This window comes from Lates calcarifer, linkage group LG5, assembly GCF_001640805.2.
Source record: "Lates calcarifer isolate ASB-BC8 linkage group LG5, TLL_Latcal_v3, whole genome shotgun sequence".
Classification (NCBI taxonomy): domain Eukaryota; kingdom Metazoa; phylum Chordata; class Actinopteri; family Centropomidae; genus Lates; species Lates calcarifer.
In genome coordinates this window covers 16,809,166-16,828,966 of record NC_066837.1, presented here as the reverse complement: position 1 = coordinate 16,828,966, position 19,801 = coordinate 16,809,166, and the positions used below count along the sequence as shown (strand labels likewise).

General features: G+C 42.4%; 1 protein-coding gene and 1 long non-coding RNA gene across 4 annotated transcripts in view; one reads left to right on the top strand and one right to left on the bottom strand.

The window, feature by feature from the left end:
- LOC127142488 (uncharacterized) overlaps positions 1–19,801 on the top strand; it is a 293,661-nt gene that overhangs the window by 146,653 nt on the left and 127,207 nt on the right. The window lies entirely within an intron of this gene.
- mast1a (microtubule associated serine/threonine kinase 1a) overlaps positions 1,130–19,801 on the bottom strand; it is a 64,993-nt gene continuing 46,321 nt past the window's right edge. For both annotated transcript variants that reach the window (XM_018665139.2, XM_018665142.2), the window contains 17 exons: positions 19,476–19,543; positions 19,253–19,329; positions 17,797–18,005; positions 16,921–17,059; positions 16,240–16,372; positions 14,887–15,052; positions 14,478–14,579; positions 14,062–14,184; positions 13,783–13,892; positions 10,217–10,380; positions 8,865–9,109; positions 8,353–8,610; positions 8,022–8,254; positions 7,743–7,865; positions 7,352–7,488; positions 6,322–6,509; positions 1,130–6,016 (listed from right to left, as the gene is read on the bottom strand). In XM_018665139.2, the coding sequence (XP_018520655.1) occupies positions 4,308–6,016; positions 6,322–6,509; positions 7,352–7,488; positions 7,743–7,865; positions 8,022–8,254; positions 8,353–8,610; positions 8,865–9,109; positions 10,217–10,380; positions 13,783–13,892; positions 14,062–14,184; positions 14,478–14,579; positions 14,887–15,052; positions 16,240–16,372; positions 16,921–17,059; positions 17,797–18,005; positions 19,253–19,329; positions 19,476–19,543 (4,184 nt within the window). In that variant the 3' untranslated portion in view covers positions 1,130–4,307. The remainder of the gene's footprint in view (positions 6,017–6,321; positions 6,510–7,351; positions 7,489–7,742; positions 7,866–8,021; positions 8,255–8,352; positions 8,611–8,864; positions 9,110–10,216; positions 10,381–13,782; positions 13,893–14,061; positions 14,185–14,477; positions 14,580–14,886; positions 15,053–16,239; positions 16,373–16,920; positions 17,060–17,796; positions 18,006–19,252; positions 19,330–19,475; positions 19,544–19,801) is intronic.

Below are 19,801 nucleotides of genomic sequence, written 5' to 3'. Positions count from 1 at the left end.
TAATTTTTACATTTTGTTATAGCAGAGAAAGCACAAGTGCAACACATACCATGAAATTCACCCTCTTCTCAAAAATGTGTTTTGGTCATTGTTACTTCTACTGGATGTTTCACCATCTTCATTTGCCACCAGAGAGCTGTTTATAATTTCATCTAAGGGTAAAATTTCCCTGGGCTCAACTAAAATCTGGCTTGTCACATGATTTGTGACATCTCAGAGTGGAAGCCAGTCCTGGTCCTGTCATGGCTAGCTACGGTGGATATATGGAAACCTGAAGCCTGCAATGCACACACAGAGACACGTATTAATGGACTTTCAGTGATGTAGGAGAATTTCTTGTACCCAGTAGTTAAACTTATGAAATGAAAAATTATTGCATGTTTCTAGATTCTTGATTTCTTAGTGAGGGAGGAGGTATATAGATAGATGTTATTTTAAGAATTTCTAACCAAGTAATTGAATTTTTTAATGCTTAAACCATCTCAGACACAAATTCTTACTCTACTAATACTATATTATCTTTGAACATACCTGGAGGGGGTATTCAATTATTACTCCATTTGACTGAGTGATCTAAACAGACTTGATCTGACATTGTGATCATTCAGTTTTTATTTTCTGCTGTTAAAAATGTGTCCATCTTTTGCTGGGTAAATGCGGCTAATCTAAATCTTAGATTGCATCAGAGCGCTCCTCACTCCCAAATGAATCAGATTCACAGACCTTCTTCACACCACATTTTGACTTTTCAGGTGGAACTAATAACATTAACAATGCTTCATTCCAGCAAATATTGCAATGCATAAAGTGATGATGTATTAGTTCCACATCACATGTGCTGACAAGTCAAAACATCTGCTGTGAGAGAGGTTAATTCACCTTGCAGCATTTAACTGCAAAATTTTCTCCTGTCACCCATTTTGGGAGCCAGTGCAGAGCCATGCCAGTGAGCCAGGGTCCTGGAGCTGGGAAGCCTAAATGAAGCCATAGTCAATATTAGGAGTCACACCTGCTATTACATGTCAAATACTGTGATTTACTGAGATTATATCAGGATGGCTGCAGGATCATGATCATAGATTACAGCCAGTTAAATAAAATTTTTAAAAAAGTCAGAAACATGAAAAACTTTGGAACAAATCTCTGAATTTTATTCCACATACTGCACTTCAGGTGTCTGCATTTGAATCACGTCTATCACAAACAAAAATGCCCCAATGGTACAAATAAATACATTTTCAGTGAACAGAGAAACGTGGAATGTTTTTATACTTGGACTTTTTGTGTTCATTTGTAGAATCCATATTTGTATACAATATATTTACTTTTTTGTCAAAGTAACTTACAAACAATACCAGCAAATGAAGATTTTTTTTTTTCAAATAAAGTGCATTTCTACTACTCTCTCTGTCAATCACAAAAAGAAAAAAGGAATTCTCAAACATGTAACACCGGTATAGACACCATTGATTGGGAAAAGGCCTGAAAGTGGGCATAACAGCTGTATAAGATTACATTACAGTTAGTTTTCTTAATCAGGTGATCAGAGCTGACCTGATGTCGCCTTTGTTACATCAAGATATAAAATAATTCCCTCCTATCAGTAGAATATATAAGACAGAATATTTAAAAATGTTAATCCCTATTCCAGAAGATATAATTAACAGTCACGTGAAGAACACAACAAAGGAAAATGAATAAATTCATGTTTCAAGTGTTCATCTGATAATTAATGCAAATATTCTGTCATTAGAAACATAAATGCATATTCAGTAACCCTATGGCTAATAACATCCATTCTGCAGTAAATCAGTGGTCCTGGTTCCATTAAAGAAACTCTCACTCCAATGTTTTTAAATAAACATTTTATGGAAATAATGTTCAACAGTGGACATTATGAACCACTGGAGGGCAGTAGAGTACCATGCAAAAAAAAAAAAAAAAAACCCTCAGTGGGTAATTCATGTGATGCACGAGACTTTTTACTGGGGTTGTTTGAAATCACTGGTACACCATGAAACAATGTTAGATTCATGGATGGACTGCAAACAGAATCCTTCTCATAAATTGAAATCGATTAAAATCTGTTTATGTTGCATTAAAAATGCAGCGAGCAATGTTGTTTTAATGAATGAATGGTTATGTGAGAAGGTCATATACTGCCAAAACCGCAAAAATCAGCTTCCCACTTTGCAGCCCTACATAGCTTTCAGCCACTTCCAGCTCTTCGCTCTGGTTTTAAAACCAAGACACTGCTGCTTCCAGTACAACTGTACACTAACTACCCAATCCTGAACAGCTGAGAGCAAAAGCTGGAGAACAAACTTCAAGATATAGCAAGTTGAAACCGACTGAACCATTCGTTTGAAACTCAAATTTGCCACTAGAAAATACATTAAAGTCTTTGAACTTCTGCCTTGTTGTGAAGTTTACATGTGCTGTTGCTGGCTGAATCAGTTTACATTTGTAGAGCTTAGAGAAGAGTCATAATAAATTTCAAATCAAATCACTGGTGGAGAGTGAAATTTAAAAACATGTCAAAGCCGTGTAGTGACAGCAGTCCTCCCACACAGCTGTAAATGAGTTATATAAGATTATGTACACTGGTTAGTTACTGATATATGAACAATAAAGGAGGTGAATAAGACCAGTGGGAGAGGAACACAAGTTGTTTTTGTCCTGTGAACATTTTACCCTTCTCTGTGCTCCTGCTGAGATTAATTCAAACACCATTGTCAGTATGTTACATAGCAAAATGTGAGCATTACATTAATCGATCCTCACTACCTAGCTTGTAGTACCTAACAACACAGTCAGTCTGATTATACTGTAGATAACCTTGTTTTTAGAATAACAGGTTCATTGTGATATACCATGCCCATATCCACAAACCCTACCTCAGCTATTGAGCCCTTTAACAAATAAATTACGGTATGCTACATCCATGACTGCCTGCTTTTCCTGTTCACTGTATATGTGCTTATTATATTTTCTTATGCCTCAAAGAATAAATCTTTTCTGTGCCAGTGTGATTAGTTAATCAAGTAGAAGGTGATTTTCTTCCTGTCGGTAAAAACCTGTGACTGCTAACGGATCCTCACTGCTGTCTGTTCATGTCCAGGTTGGTTTCGGTCACGACCCTTGCTGAGTCAACCGCGCTGAGTGTAATTATCCCCAGAAAAGACACACGCATGCTCCCACACTTCTTAACTCACTCGCTCACTCACAGAACACACTCACATCCCAGTTCATGGACCACAGGGGGATGGATTTAAATGCATGGAAAATCAGTTGCTGACACTGCTACCTCCTGTGGCAACGTGTGCTGTGTTTGACGTGTTTGTGTGTGTGTTTTTTGCGTAGGCGTGTCGGCTGATAGTCAGAGGCAGAGGGAGAAAAGGGCTGTGGTGGCCCTCCTGCGAGGGGGAGATAAGAAGCGCTGAGCTTCAGCTCTGTCACCCCCGCTTTCCTCTGCAGCAGGACACAGCCTTCAAGAACCAGCAGAAATAGACCCAAGGTAGCTTCACACACACATACACACATGCACGCAAGCACGAGCCTAACACACACACACACACACACACAATCCCCTGCGACAGACAGACAGAGCCGGACAGTGCTTGACATGACATCCCCTGACAGAGTGCCTGCTTTGGCTTTGTCTGACGGCGCAACTCAGGAGAAAGCAAACTGCTGGATGAAGAAGAAATGAGCTTAATCATCGTGTTGCTTGCACGCAGCAGCCAAACTGATGCTGCACGTCATTCATGTTGTTTGATGAAAATATAACAGTTCCACTGTGCCTCAGTTCACCACCCCCCTCCCCCTGTTTCATTAACTTGTTTGGTAAGCAGTAACAGAAGAAAGGGCTGGTTGAAAGACAAAATAGAGTGACTGGATTTGGTATTCACAGTATTCAGCATGTTTTGATCGGTAAAGCACTTTTTGACCTCTTGTACCTATTATACATGTACAGTACATACCATAAGACATGCGTTCACATAGACCCACACACATATACATCTGATAAAGTGTTCCACATTACATTAAGAGTCTTCTTATTAAATAATTTATAATAGAAAATCAATAGTTAATGCACCTTTGCAGAAGATTTTTTTCCACTCCTGGTTTTAAGTTAGAATCAGTCAATGATTGGAATCAATAAATAACATTTTATATACTCTGAAACTGGAATGTACAATGTTTTTAAGTGCTTGACTTCTGTTGCATTGTTCTTCCAAAAAAAAGGCATCTTTTTTTCTTTCTTTTTTTTTTGTACTAAAGTCCCACTTGGGGACCCCATGGGGTCACATTTTCGGTGGGCTGCTACCTGTCGCAGCCTTCTCTAGTGGTGAGCCGGCAGGACTCTGGGTCACCACTGCAGCCCCAACAACCACTCGACCTCCTGCGGGAGTGTCAGACTTTCCCGCTGCGCCTCCCTGCTTCTCCTCCGCCGCCTTAGTCTGCTGGTCTTTGCTCTTGGCCCCCTCCTGGGAGCCGAGCTTGATTGGCCCGAGGACGTTTTTGGCCACAGTGGTCAGCTGGCTTACGAAGCTTGTCTTGTCGCCGGGAGAGACGGGCCGTGACTTACAGAGGGAGGGCCCGCACAGGGAGGGGGTGACGGCGGTAGGGGAAGGAGATGGGGAGGGCGAATGCTCCTCCACCACCTCCAGGCGACATTTGTCTTCCCAGTCCAGGGTTCCCCTGTAGCAGTTGACGGCCCCAAGTCCCTGCCTCACCTTGCCCAGTGAGAGCGGCTGCCCGTGCGGGGGGACGACGGGAGCGAGGACCCGAGCTGGGAGTTTGGGGCTTTTGGAGCCGAGGTCTGGAGTCCTCGAGTCACTGCTCTCAGCTCCAGCCTTTCTCAGGCTGTCCCCCATACCCGATGGCTTAAAGGTTTTGTTCATGCTCATAGGACCTGTTGTCACCGTCGCACTGATGCCGATGGACTTATCTAGGGTCGAAGCAGAGCTCTTAGGGAAGGCAGCACCAGGTAAAGCAGGCCTACTGGGACCACTCCTGTTGTTTCCCTCCTGCTTTGGTTCAGTTCTGCCCCCTAGCTGCTGCTCCTGGGGATCTCTACCATTAGATAACACACCTTTGGCTGCCTTGGGCTCTAATTGTTTTGGAGTTAAGTCTGCCTGACTCTGATGGATCTTTTCAGGTGCCTTTTGACCACATAGACTTCCTGTTGGTTTGGTAGGGGTGCTAGGAGTTGTAACTTTAGTGGTTTCTGCACTGAGTCTGGAGCTCTGTGAGTTCAAGGGCAGCTCACTTGTATGAGGTTTTCTTGTTAAGGAAGCTGCTGCTGCTCCAGCTCGACTCATCCCGGTCTCTGTCTCCCTCTCTTTCTCCCTCTCTCTTCCTCTCTCCCTCTCTTCCCTCTCCCTCCCGGCCAGGAGCGTTTCCCTGCTAAGTGGCGACTCCTGCCTCCCAAGTCTCCTCACAGGCTTCAGCACGCCGGTCTCTGGCGTAGTCGAGGACGAGGGCAGGGGTGGAGGATTAGGAGGCAAGTTCTCCCCTTCTGTTTCCAAAAGGCTCTGGAGCCCGAGCTCACAGAGGAAGGCATCCTTACGGTACTCAGAGTGCTGCACTTCCAGGCTGTGCTTCCTCAGCGGACCCCCCAGCCCTCCCGTAGAACTGGACTGGGTCAGAGGTGAGCCCAGCTTCTCTGCCGACTGCACCCGTTTGAGAAGAGGCGAGCGGGGGGGCTCGGCGCTCTTGGGCCTCGGACGGACCACCGGTGGAGACGAGTGGAGCTTGGCAGGGAAGGACTGGGTGGTGTTGGAGCTCCCCACAGTGTGGCCTGGCAAGGGTGGAGGAGAGGACTGGGTAGGGGAGGGTGTATGGGCCAGCGGGGACAGAGGGATGTTACCAGCAGATTTACAGCGGGCAGAGCGATACTGGCGGTGGAGTTTAGGTGAGAGGCCGTGCAGGGAGCTGGGCCTCATGTGCTGGGAGGGAGCAGGGGAGTTTGGAGTGCTGGAGGCCGGAGAGCTGCTCTGGGAGGAGGCACCTAAAGGACAGTGCAGGAATGATATTTAAGATACACAGAATTCCTGAGGAGAATGCAAAGTTTTTATTTAAAAGTGAATTTTGGCTTTCAGGTCTAGTATCACTTCTGGCATTAAACCTTACTTCCCAGGATGTACGCTCTGTTTTGGAAGCAAATTTGGATAACTCCCAAATCCATGTTCTAAAAATATGCCTAGCTGTTTTCCTGTTTAAAACAGGAAAACGTCTCTAATGTTAACTGACCTTACAGAATTTCTACTTGACCATTTATGTACTGTGTGTGCAAGTGTAGTTCTAGTGCCCTACCCAGGTATGATGGCTCGGGGGTGGAGCGGTAGCCCTGAGTCGGGGACCGGGCAGACAGGCTGTGAGTTGGGGAGCCAGGAAGACTCTCACTGGAGGACAGAGAGCGATTCAGAGAGGACAGACTGCGGCTGGTGTGCAGCAGATTGGACTGTTTTGTGATCTTGCGAAACAAGGAGCTACGCTTCTTACTGCAGGACAGAGAGAGAGTGAAGAGAGAGGGTGGAGAAGGAAGGTTTGAAATAGAATCGACATATACTGAAATAATATACGTTTGTCTATTTATTAACTTGACTTTACAGAACAATACCAATGGTTTTGCATGTTACAGCACATTAGCTACAAATTATATATAAATTCTACATTGCTGCTGACCATTTTCCAAAATAATACCATAAGCTTTTGCATTGCTTCTCTAGCTTACAGACAGTCAATGATCTCAGGTTACCTTGAGAGAAGACAATCAATCAGAGCAAACTTGTTGCTTTACTTTGTTGAAGTTGAAATGAAAACTCTTCCTGTTGTTGCTTCAAGGTAACTGTGACCTTTAACATTTGAGGCTTAACTCCCAGAAACATTTGCCTTAATGAGCTGTGCTGTTGGAAAATCAAATCTGGCAGACCAACAGTAGGTCAGCAGGGAAACTATGAAGGAGGATCATTTGTAGTACGAAATACTTACAGAACAGTGATGATAACTAACAAAAACTTTATGTTAATTAAGTTTTAAAGTCTCTGCAAATTGATTTTTGCAGTGCACCAAAATTGACAGAAACCAATGGTTACTCTGAATGCATTTGTAAATTAATGGGTTAAAACATGCAAAACCACCTGCTCTTGAATTGGGATTTTTGTCAGATGTAAAGGCACATGATGTAAAAAAAGACAAAGTTACTGTGCATGTTGTGCTGTATGTAATACAATCTCTTCCACTATCCACTACCATGACTGTGTACAGTCTGTCCATGAGACAAAAGATCATCTAAGACATCAGCAACATGTCAGTGCAGTGGTGCAGGTGTGTGAGGTCCCACCTGTCCTGGCCGTCCTTGCCCATGGTCCTCTTGTTCCGTCGGGCCATCTTACACCTGTAGCTGGCCTTCCGGGCGGGACCCACTTTAATGGAGGTGTTCTCAAAAGGTGTAGTTGTCACTGTCACCTTGTTACCACTCTGCACAGATCAATGATATTAAACGAGTTAATTAGCAGAGATCTGATGTGTTTTGGAACAACTGAAGAGTAATTATGCTAAATGCTACATGAAGCTGCCAACACTTATTCAAATGCATGACTGACCTTTCTTTGGAATCGACAACTTATGAATACACACCTAATTTGCCTTTCTTTGACAGTAACAGAGAATGAGAGAGAGAGAAATAGTGATTTTATCAATGTACAGGTGAGAATGAACAAACTACAACATACCTTTAGGATAAGCTCTACCACTTCAGTGTGAACCAGACCGTGGACAGGTTCCCCGTTGACGTGAGTGATGAGGTCACCAGCACACAGGCCAGCCTCCTGGGCGGGTCCGCCATCTTCCACATGCTGCCAACACACAGGACACCCAAGTTCACAACAGGGGTAAAGTCACTTATGTGTAAACTAGAGAGTGCAGTATCTTAGACAGTATTTTGAAAGAATAACCCCTGTGTACAAGGGTGTAAAAGCATGAAACTGTATATACTACTACAAGTTTCTCACCCAGACAATATGATGCACACTGTAGATGTCACTGTCTCCGATGTAGACCCTGATGGCCCTGAGGGTGAAGCCGTACTTCTTTCCAGAGCGATGGATGGTGATGGGGGAGCGTAGCACGCTGACTGCCGGGCAGAAGTCTCTGCTGGGCGAGGAGTCTCGGGACGAGGGGTTGGAAGAGAAAGAGTGGGGGGACATGGGGCTGGCCAGGGGAGAGAAGCCGCCATGCTGCTCCACTGGTTCCAGAGAGAGAGAGGGTAAGATACTGTGTCAGTGCATCACAAATGAATCTTTCATAAAGGATTTCATTCTAATCTTTCCTCGCGCCTCTCACCTGATGGTATAATGACGGACAGGGCTGTGGCCGAGGCTGACTTGATGACCTTGTTGCCAGGTCTGGAGTTGCGTTTCTCTCCATCACCAGACAAATGCGGATGGCGCGCCCTGCGGAGGACCAGGTCATTAGTGGCCCGGGGCCCCAGTGGGTCGTACAGGGGCGTCATCACATCACGACTGGCCGCTGCGGGACCTGGAGATAATGTGGTGATGGCCGTGGTGATGCCCGGTGTCTCTCCAGGTCTAGGGGGCTTATCTGTGATGATGTAGAGTGATGTGGAAATTACAGTTATTTAAGTTTAGAATAGCATTTGGAGGTGAAAATATCAATGTGAAGGATTGTCCAGCTGCCCACTGACACAGCACTAGCCATCTAATGAGGCATTACAGGCTGCTTTTTCACATCCCACGCTTCTACCAGTTATTCTTTATTGCTTTCTCTATTGCCCTCTCTCTTTTATATCTGCTCCTCCGTCCCCAATACCCCTGAGACCTCCAGCTTCAACACACCTGCTCCATTAATCTCTTTGAGACTGGTCCTCTGCTCCAGGAGGCTTGGTGAGGGGACGCCGGTCCCGTCCAGCGAGGTTCCGCGGACCTTGATGGGAGCCTGGCGGGACAAGAAGTCTGGCTCACCCTCTAGGGGCGAGGCAAAACGATGCGTATCCATCAGTGCTGAGAAACGTCGCCGGGCACCAAGGGGAGGGCTCGCGTCTCCCTCCATGTAAAGGGACTCTGAACAAGACAGGCGCTTCCTGCAGGAGGACACGGAAAGTTCTCAGACAAACTGTGTGATCTCTGACTTGAGCGATGGCAAGATGAAAAATTATTGACATGGAAATACATTTTGTTTAATTTTGTTTTCTAATTACATCTGCAATGAACAGTGGCTGAAAGAAAATCATAGCCGGAGAGATGATAGAGATCATTTCTACTTGATATGGAAGGAGGGAAAATCCAATATGTAGGGTAATAAATGATGAGCCACCTTCATCTTATCAAATTTTTCAATCCATTATGATTCAGAATGTGTGAAGGAATTATTTTATTTTACATATGAATATAGAGGGATTGAAATCCTGATGTATGCTTCCTGAGGCCTGAGGTGAAATTGAGTTATGAGAAGTAATGGCAATTTGTTTCTGCTACATGCTCTTAGTCAGAAATGTATCAGATGAATAATATGCGGTCTGAACTCAGCAGATCACAGTGTGCTGCATGACACGTGTAACAACAGAGCAGAAATATGTCTAATGAATCTAGATCCAGGGAGAGTAGAGAGTGATTTTTTTCATTTGGTGAGCTAAAAACTAAAACCCATGAGAGGTCCCTTTAATTGTCAATCCTGTCAGATGTTGAATAAATCAGACGAGGAGCAAAGCAGTCCTAAAATTACTAATAGTTATCCTTTTGTGTAATTTCATTGGAAGAAAATATTGCACTGGCATGTGAATGAGAACAAGCTACATTTGTGTTATTCATTCAAATCATGAGAGCACTTACACATGAGAGACATATTGTGTTTCTGTGAGATATATGAAGCAGTCGATCCAGTTCCACTTTCCTAGTTTTCAAACTTTGGAGATGTGAGATCTATTGCCTGTTGTTGACTCAGAGTGAGTGTGAATTCTCGCACAAAGATCTTTTTATACAAGAAGTGTCAGAATTGGTGAGATAGCTAGCTACTGAGGCAACCTGGGATATGTGACAGCAGAGAGGAAAAACCTTTCGGAAACCACCCTCTGAACACCCTCAGTCCCAGTTTTTGCAGATATTCAGAACATCCCACCTCACTCTGCCACGTGCCATATTAAAAAACATATGCCTCTAAAATCCTTTATTTAGAAATCTCCATCACTCACATCTCAGGTGATCCAGTCCTCCAGCTCTTGTCCCTCATGCTGAAGCTGCCCAGGCTCTCTCTCTTGGTCACCTTGTCGTCCCGCGGGCCCTTGTGCTCTCGGCGGGACACGGAGCTCGTAGCTTTCTGCTCCAGCTGAGAAAGATGCTCCATGCTGCTGTACACCTGCAGGGGGACACAGTCAGATCAATAATCATTTGGTCTGTTAGCAGTTACAAATAGCTTGGGAAAAATGTTGCTGGTGAGTGTGTGTTACAGCTATATATTCATTTGGTGTGATTACTTGTATTTACTGTATTTGTGTATGTATAACTCTGGTTCTGCTGCATTGATTTTGATCTTTTTTTAGACTGTATTACGAGTGTTATAGAAGTGCAGTACAGTGGATAATGCTCTAGATTTTCTAAGACAGATTTAGCTTTCTGTATGATTAGCTGGCTACAGTGGTTTTACTCTCCACCTTGACAGCGTTGACCATTTATATCTTGCATCCTGTAAAACTCGCAATGAACTTTTCTTCCTCCTTTTCCTAAAGGAGCTTATGACTGTTCTGGTTTTCAGCATTTTGACGGATCAAAGTCTGACTCAAACACTTTTACACCCTGGCAAGTAGAACATTCAGAATCCTTCTATTTTAAAACATTTTGGCATGAAAATAGCAAAAATTTAAATACTGGCGCAATATATTGGCTATTGGCAGCTTCTACCTAAAATTTCCATTCCAAATTTCCATTTCCATGTTGGTTTTCACAAGCCCACATCATCTATTCGCTCTTGTCACAAGATTGCATAATACTGATTGGCGGCTGTGTGTAATATTTGGAATCCATTGAGCAATGGTTGTAAATACATTTCTTATGATGCCAGCCTGTGAAAACTGTGAACACCATGTTATCTTTAATTTAATGTATGCAGTGGGGTTGAATCTAGTTATATAATTAGTATCTTTATCTTTATGATGTACTATTGGCATTATCTTTAGCAGACATACTTGCAGGTTGGTTATAAACACACCTATGGGTGGGACTAATTCTTTAAAGACACACCTGAGTCTGATTCCAATGTGACTAATGTAAAAAGAGGATAAAGAAGAATTTTAAACAGCAGCAAATTGTTGTGTTGCTGTAAAATGAACCGTTAAAGCAGTGTGGCAAATCAAAATCATATCTTTAATCAATATTAAATATAAATGTCATACTCTGCCTTCCACTGTTGCTCAAAGCTACCATCCAGCCTCAACACTGCATTCAGTATAGTGCATTCAGAGGATAATAAACAACACTCAGATGACTTAAAATAAGCCAAAACAAATAAACGGACACAAGAAATGTGACATTCTACACTGAAAAACAACATAGCCTCTACGTTTTTACAGTGCATGCATGTGATCACTGACATATCCACAAAGACATGCACACAGTTAGTCTGTAAGGCTCTCATTATGTGCAGAGTAATGAAGGAAAGCTAAGCTGTGTGGGGGAGGACAACAAGTCGAGCTACGTTAAGGGAAGCCTACAGAATATTCAGCAGTGCACCATGGAAACAAGTATCAGCTGAAGACCCAGCTGTCTTCTCAGGAGGAAAACTAAAACGATGTTAACAGCCAGAGCCAATTTCTTACTTTATTAAATCTATTGAAACATCTCAATGCTGTGATTTATTTTTTATCAAAAAATAAGTGCAGTGAGACACTGAGGAAAAGCTGCTTTAAGCTCTGGGTGATTACTCGTGCGATGTTTGTTTGCTTTTTCTTTCTGTTGTTCTGGAGTAAGATTATTTGCCAGAAAACCCTCTGGGCTTTTATAATCTCACCTGAACAAAAGAGTCATTTGCATTCAGTCTTTCAGGTTTTTTTTTATCATCCAGTTTCATCTTTTGTGTGGTAATTACTTTGGTTCTATATTTTAGCGCTGCATATAAACTACTCTTCATCTACTGTAAATGAAAACCAGTGTTTCTTTACAGTCGTTCCGAACAACAAGCCACAATCAAATACCTGAATATGGTCAGACAGAGGTAATGAGGTCACATGAGGTCATATTAAATGAGCTAATACATTAAAGCATGATGGCCTCTTGTAGTAATAAGCAGGGGAAGGAATAATGAGTACAATTGTTCAGTTCAGAGCATCGTGAAGTGCCTCTCAAAAATCATGTGTGTGCTGTATATGCCGAACATACAGCACCCTCTTGTGCATGTCAATGAACTCTGGTGCATAAATCATAGTTATTTGATTTCACTGTAGTAAATTTTGCCTTTAAGATCTTCTCTTCTTCTTTTACTTACTGCACATTTAGTGTCTTTTAACATCTTGAAACCATGTTGGAGTAATTGCTCACACTTTAAAATGTCCTTGGATTCTATGTGTTTTGTAGGTATATAAATATACAGTAGAACTCCATCTATTGATTATCCTGCTGACAGAACATAGTGAAAAATGCCTGTCACGGGTTCCCAAAAAGACATAATGAAATGTCTTGTTTTGTCTGATAAGCAGTTTAAAAGCCAAAGATCAAAGTTCATCTTACAACCACATAAATAAGAGAAAGGTAGAGAATCCTCACACTGAAGAAGCTAATGTTTTGCATTTTTGCTTAAAAAAGTTAAATTATTAATTATCAAAACAGTTAGTGATACATTTTCTATTAGCAACTAATCGATTAATGAGCTACTCACTGCAGCTCCACATCAATAAATTAAAATGCATAAGATACGTGTGTGCGCTCATTGTAGACCATTTTATGTGTGTAGTCAGCCGAGGTCTTTGCTCGCCTGCCTTGCTTGAGCAAGGCTACTCAACAGCCCTCAACTGGTAACTTCAAATACATCTCAAATTTAATTGAAATTGTCCCACGATGAGGCACTTAGGATTCACTGAAGAGCTCCTTCATGGCTTCACAACCCAAAGATGAGAGGATAGACCAGGTGAAAGACAGATGGAGAGACGGAGTGAGGGTGAGAGAGAATAAAGGTGGGAGAGTCGAGAGAGGCAACAAAAAGGCAGCATGAGGTGAGAAAATCCCACCCGGGAAGGAAAAAGGAAAAGTGTAACAGAAAGATCGAGCTGGCGCACTGAGAGAGGGAGTCATGGATCAGAACTGAAAGAGAGTTGGTGATGGAAAGAGCGGGTGAAAAACAGGGATGAAAGATTGTCTGGGTTATTAAACACACGTCTGCAGACAGGTGGAGTAAAAAGGGCAGAAGGAGGCCATGGTGTAAAAGCTACATGGGCCGCTGTGCTGCTTAAAAAAGAAAATGGAGACGAGGGATAAGGAGGAATGGTGTAACAGTTACAACAGCCCAGTCAGACTCTCTTGAACTCTGGGTATGAAACCTGGGTCCAGCCTCAAGGTGTGGCTCTCTGTACAGTAAGACCTCATTTTATCCGAAAAAGACTTCTCTTTCCTTCGTCATCTAATCCTGTTGAATAATCTCAAGTGCCAAATGAGATTCTGTGTGACAAAATATAACAGCTGACACAGTGAGGGGAAAAAGGGAGTAAAATGACAGAGAGAGCGAGAGAGTGACAATGAAAGAGGAAAGGACGCAAGAGAGACAGAGTGAGACCTTGCTGAAGCGAGGAGAGCAGGAGGAAAACTGTCTGATCTCAACCGGCTCGTCGTCGTTGGTGTCATCCTCGTCGTACGTATTGATGTGGTGATAACGATCCGAACGGGCTGGCAGAGGAAGGAGTGAGAGAGAGAGAGAGAGAGAGAGGTGACGAATTACGCGAGCTGTCAGTTCAACGTAAAAATGGGCATTTCTGACTGGAAAGGTGTCAGAAAATTATTGCACAACCTATAAAGCTGCCGCACTTTACAGACACATAAATACGGACACACATACTATCGAAGTAGCTGGTGTCCTCCTCTGACTCCAGGTGAGGGATGAACTCTGCCTTCTGCCTCAGTAAACTGTTCCAGTCCAGCTCGGTGAAGAACGAGTGCTGCTTCACCTCGAACGCTCCACCTGGCACAAAGCACACAACAAAAAGTATGGATGGACATCGTGCTTAAAAGAGATAAAACTGAATGTCATATCTGTAGAATGCAGATTTGATTTCACGATTCATTTTTTTTTAAACATACCATATGGAGAGGTTTGGAAATGTTCTCATTAAAGGAACAGTTTATCATTTTGGAAGAATCTAGCTGCATGCAACATGGCAAATAAGCATATTCCCATAACTGCCTCTTCATTTTGTCGCTGCCATGTGGCTGCAAATGACGAGTCTGATGTCAAGTAAATGCAAAGGTTAGTACCTGTACCCAGCCTCACTAGAGGATTTGTCTGCAGCAGAGCAGATATGAGGGCCTGGGCATCTGCAGGCAAGGCTTCATCACCATCTGGCCAAACTATATCGTCTGACAGAGACAACAAAGAAAGAGCAACAGGTCAGAGTAAAGATGAAGAAATAAATTTCCTCTTTTTCAAGGAAAACATAGGCTGCTGCAAAATTGCCTTTAATACCTGCACCTTTTACCGAGGGAAAACAAAATATTGGAACATGGAAGAAAAGCACTGAGCAGCGTTGAAAATTCTGCTCAAACCTTTTCCCTTTCTTGAGAGACTGGACTGTATAAGAAAGCATGGGAACACATATCTGACTCTAAAAATGTACATCCACCAAGAAAAATTGATAGTATTGGAAGTTTTAAAGTATTTTCTTACCTGTGATGACCTGTCCAAACAGCTCCTCAGGAGTATCTCCAAAGAAAGGCACACAGCCCACCAGGAACTCATAGAGGATGATGCCCATGGCCCACCAATCCACCGGCTTCCCGTAGCCCTGACGGAGAATCACCTCTGGAGCGATGTACTCTGGAGTACCACAAACCTGTGGAGATAAAGACCAGTTTCAGTGCCCTGACAAAACAGACAAAACTGGTAATTTAAAATCATTCATCATGGGCAATTTCCTTCAAATATTCTTTGAAGGGTCAGTTCATCCAAACACAAAAATCACTTCTGTCCCACTTATACCTAAGAAGCATGCAGCCATTCAGATATGCAGGTGTGAATTTTTCCACCACCTCAATGCAAAAAAAAAAGGTGAGCTGAACACGAAGCTTAAAAATGCCAAATACAACAGTGATGTGCTTTTCCAGATACAGTACCATGGCATTTCAGGGCAATTACTTCAAATGATGAGTGACTGAAAACAACGTAAAGGTTTGTGGACTATCCAGGTAAATGAGACAAACTTTCAATGGGGAAGGTTTAAAATGTATAGCAAATGAAACTCCACAATAAATATGTGTTTTGTGATTTAGACGAACTGGCCCTTTAACACTAAATCAGTTTATCTCTTCTGTTCTGTCTTTTAATTAGCTCACATTGTGTTTAAGGTTTCATTTTATCATAAATATACACTGCTCATGAGAGCTAAAGTGAATATAAATGACTGCACTGGTGTTTGTGTGGGTCTGTCTCTGTGTGGGAGCTGTTACACATGTGCATCATTACTGACTGAATGAGAAATGCTCCGCTAATCAGAATCTCCACTAGAAAGATGAAAAGCAAAACCCCGGTCTGTTTAATCCGCAGATGTGCGTTGATTACTGGTGGACAAACAGATGCCTGCCTCCACCCAGAAAAGCTGGAGAACACACGGGCCGATCTGACTGATTATGACTGGTTTAATTCAGAGCATAAACAATAACTGTAATTGCAAAATGGGATTGTGATTGAGATGGAGAGCATTAATGATTCACTAATTCAGACAACACAGGAAGCATTGTGATGCAGTGTCTTTATTTGGAGATTATTGATTTTGCCGGATGACTTGGCAGGTTGGCACGCATGGCTGGAGAGGACAAAAAGATGCTGTGATTGGCAGTCGCCTGCTCAGCCGCCTGTACATCCTACCTTAGAACTTCACTAATTCTGCCTCGCACATAACCTCATTCGTACTGTTGCTAATTAAAATGTATCTGTCAGCAGGTCTTTATTCTTTTATAATGTGGTGATAAAGTGCTCTAAAAACCTGGCGTACAGGCTGGTGCTGGGTTACAGATACTGCACCTGCTTGTCCAGGAACTCTCTGGCATCTTTCTCAATGTGTCCCTCATACAGGTTGGTGGTGAGGCTCATCAGGCCCATCTTCGATAAGCCAAAGTCTGTGAGCTTGATGTGGCCCATGGAGGTGATCAGGAGACTGTACGGGGAAAGGAAACAGGAAATGTTTGACACGTAACAGTATAATCCACATTTAATGGAGTATGTTGTCATTTTCTCAAGCAATGTTTCCTATTTAAGGTTTCATGTGCAAGTCTTGTAAAAAGCAGCTGGAAAACCTTTAATGTGATTTGATAAAAAAGGTAATTCACATACACAGGTATGTTTTCATTTATTGGATTTTTGAAGCAGAATCTGATTATTTTTTGGCAGCAGAATTATATTATCACCTTATAAAGTTTATGTGGTGAACAGGTTGGCAAACAGTTGCTTATTTAAGGATACAGCAGACACGGAGAAAGATCATTTAAGTAGAGTTGTGTTTCTGGCCATGTGATAAGTTTAGCTCTGTTTTTGGTCCCCACCAAATACTTGATGAAAGTGATAAAAAGTTGTGGGCAGCAAAACCAAAACAAAGAGCTGAACGATGCTAAAAACTCAAGAGAGCTCAACAAGAGCTCTTACACAAAGTCATTTGATCCACTGTTGGCATAAAAAATATTGATCAGTGCAACTTTAAACACTCACTTGTCAGGTTTGAGGTCTCTATGGACGATACCATAGTTGTGCAGGTACTCCAGGGCTAAAACAGTCTCTGCAAAGTACATCCTTGCCAGCTCCACAGGCAGAGCCCCGATGTTCTTCAACAAAGTGGCACAGTCACCACCTACAAACAGAGAAACACCACAAGTTAGTGTTGAAGTGAGAGCAGATGTTGCCATTTCGCTGTTTTGAAAAAAAACAACCAAAAAAACACAAGGTACCATTCTTGATGTGATACATAATATTCAGACAAATGGCACTGGAGCACAGAAAGTCTCTAGGATGACTGTAATCACAATAATAGTATTCTTATTTCTATAATGTACCTGTGCTTCTGACAGGATCTAACCATGTTATTTTTTATGTTTCTATTCCTTTTTTGGTCTGTAATCCACCTTTGCTCCCTCTATTGCACATTTGGCAGCGTCATCACATGAGTCACTCACTCACGACTACCCTTCATGCCTCAGTGTGTCTGCGCACTAAAAGCAAACATGAGAACTTCTGCAGCCAGAGCTACAACAGTGTCCTGAGCTGCCCTGCAGAAAGCTCAACACAACTGGAGAGGAAGATGAGAAGCAGCAGGGTGGGGGAGTGGCAGTGTGAATCTACTGACCTTGTTTGACTTTGATGCTTGAGACTGATTGTGATAGTGAAATAAGAGTTAGATCAATCTCCTCTGTCCTTCTGGAAATCTGAGTGAGTGATTATACTGCAGCATATTATTTTCACTTTTCTGAATCTGTCAAATGTGGTTGGGAAGAAGGGGGTAACGTGGACAGGGGAGACAAAAACCATAATTTGCTATTCAGCTATTTAGCTGACACTTTCACTATCACTAGAAAGGACAGGCTCCCTTACCCTCAACATACTCCATGACCATGCAGAGGTGTCGCCGCGTTTCAAAGGAGCAGAACATGGAGACGACGAAGGGGTTCTCTGCGAAGGTGAGGATGTCCCGCTCTACAAACGCCTGCTGGATCTGGTTCCTCAGGATCAGATTCTGCTTGTTGATCTTTTTCATGGCAAAGCGCTGACGTGTCTCTCTGTGCCGCACCAGGTAGACGGCACTGGAACAAAGGCGAGACAGAGGAGATCAGAACAGAGGAGATGAAGAACTGAGGAAAAGACAGAAGGGTAAAAAAAAAAAAGAAAAAACAGAAAGGATATTCCATCTGCTCTCAGACATGAACTTAAGACAGTACGGCTGAGTGGATATTAAAGTGGATTTTAAGACTTAAAATCCTCTGGCGCAAAACGTCAAGCGCCGGAGCTCATAACTTTTAAGTTTATTTTTAATCCTCAACTGAATTTTTGCAGCCTACCTCAGAAACATCCTTCTTCTTTTACAATGGATGAATAATGCAGGCTTGACAGTCACAGTGCTCTTTTTTCTAGTCTACTTAAGCCAGCTTTAGATAAACTGAAAATCTTTTTAAATGTAGCATGTTTACTGATTAAGACAAAGAGGAGACCACACAAAAATGTGGATAAAAATCCCCTCAGGTTGGTTTTTTGTTGTATCATAGATTTTACATTTATCTCTTTAGCTTACAAATCATTGAGCAGACCAGGCTTTTAAAACCTGTCCCCTCTAAATCCTCCTGGATGTTGGGATGAGGGACCGGAACACAGCTTTTAAAGTCAATGTTAGTTTTTTTTGAACATGTCAGGCCAAACATTTCCACATGGAATTACAAGGCACCATTAACCATAGCAAGAGGACAATAATGTGATATATATATCAGTCATCAACATATAAACTCACCTATAGTACATATCAGGAAACATTTGTTCACAGTATGTGCAGCAATAAAATAATGTAATTATTATCAATGACCACTTTCCACAGCAGAGAGTACCATAAATGTTCTGACTGGTTTATTACATTTAAGGCAGCTGGAAATATATTATTACTACAGTGGTATTAGTAGTGGTTGTATTATTGCCACTGAATTGGAATCTTGCTTGAAAAATACTAAATACAGTTAAGCAGAAAAGTTCATTATTGACATTTGAAATAGTTTTAGAAACAAGCAAACAAAAATAAAAATACAGTACAATCTTAAGACAAGGTCCATTTTTTAAAGAGCTTTCAACCCACTGTCAACTGGATGGTGTTTGCTCAGTTGTCATGCAGATAGTTCCTGAAGACAAGTGAGCAAATTACATGCACTGAATTGGGCTGAAAGGTCTGGAAAAAAACAGTAAATAGACCTTGAGTTAGATTTTTTTTTTTTATCTAAACACTATATAATGGATTGGATTTGATTTGGTCTATATGAAGGACCAGTGAGGGTATCAATCTGTTGCTTACCCATAAGCTCCATTACTGATCAGTTTGATGCTCTGAAAATCTTCTTCACTCGGTGGCTTGATGGCTCTCCCTTTTCCCTGGTGAAACACCCGACATTTCAAAAATTATGATTCAGATCAAGATAAAGGTGATAGCTGTGTATGCAGTGGTCTGCATACGTAGACATACTGCATGTGTATTCATGTTAACACAGATCTGTCTGTGGGTATTATCTGGTTTTCACCTCTGCTGAGTCATCAGTCTCCGGAGTATGAGGACCTTCACTGTCATAGCTGTCAAGGCTCACGATTTCTGTGGAGAAACATGTTCGTTAACAACCAAACCCGGTGTCAAAATGAAGAGAGACACTTTTCATGCTAAAACACCAGGCCTCCCACGCTGTGGTGAGCAGATAAGAAATTTGCAGCTGCTCAGACGTCTTTAACAAAACAGCTATTCAACAGCTGAAGGGCCAAACGCGTCAGATCACAGAAAGAAAAACATGAGAATTAAAATAGCTTCTTCCTATTAATTTTTCTTGTCTCCTCCAGCTCTCCCTCCCCCTCACTT